Below are 779 nucleotides of genomic sequence, written 5' to 3' on the forward strand. Positions count from 1 at the left end.
TTACCGCTCGACTTGTATCTTGACGTGGAATGTCAGCACCACGATCACACCGTGGGTCGTGGCAATTGTCTCGAGTGGCTGGTCGCGCTCCGGGTGATGGATGCTTGGCGTATGCATCACGATGAGACGCGAACCAACTTCGGACCACATAACAATACCCGTTTGGACTATATCCTGGCCGACAAGCACCTGGTGAGGGACTGCTACGTCTCTAGCGACTACCATCGCCCAGCGAAATACGTCGCAGGTGATCATGCGATCCACGCACTGGTGCTCGAGGACGTCCACCAGTCGATGGGTAGAGACTACTGGAAAATGCCGAAAGAGATCGTGCACGATCCACAGATCCGTGAGGCCATCGTGACAGAGGCATCACGGCAAATAACAGACATACGTACCGCGCACAATCCCGGCATCCTGTGGCATGCCTGGAAAACGCGAACCAGGGGATTCCTTCAATCCGCCCGCCACTTTGCAAAAACGCAAAACTTGCGGGAAAAAGCAACTGCGGTCACACGCGTGACTGAAGCGCGGTTGACTGGTTGTCGAGCAGCAGCGACGCCATGGCTGCTTCTTCGTTGATGGCCTTGGTATGCTTGCCCGTGACCATGTAAAGCCATCCAACAACCTCGCGCTGATCGTGCTTCTGGATAGGCAACGTGTCGTTGAAGGTCAGGGTCCCCGCGGCGTGCTTGGCGAGGAGCGGCGCGAGGTCGTCCATGGAGGGGCGGTGGGTGCCCACGTCCTTGTCCCGGGCGGCCTTGGTTGCCTCGACGCGC

General features: G+C 58.2%; 1 protein-coding gene across 1 annotated transcript; it reads right to left on the minus strand.

The window, feature by feature from the left end:
• On the minus strand, positions 1 to 721 carry H310_11692 (hypothetical protein; the record flags this gene model as incomplete). The annotated part of the gene is made up of 3 exons (XM_008878448.1): positions 1 to 305; positions 399 to 505; positions 540 to 721. 3 exons carry the CDS (start codon positions 719 to 721, stop codon positions 1 to 3), a joined length of 594 nt encoding a protein of 197 aa, XP_008876670.1.
• Between the last annotated feature and the right edge of the window lie 58 nt (positions 722 to 779).

The sequence above is a fragment of the Aphanomyces invadans genome (genome assembly GCF_000520115.1).
Source record: "Aphanomyces invadans strain NJM9701 unplaced genomic scaffold supercont1.33, whole genome shotgun sequence".
Classification (NCBI taxonomy): Eukaryota; Oomycota; class Saprolegniomycetes; order Saprolegniales; family Verrucalvaceae; genus Aphanomyces; species Aphanomyces invadans.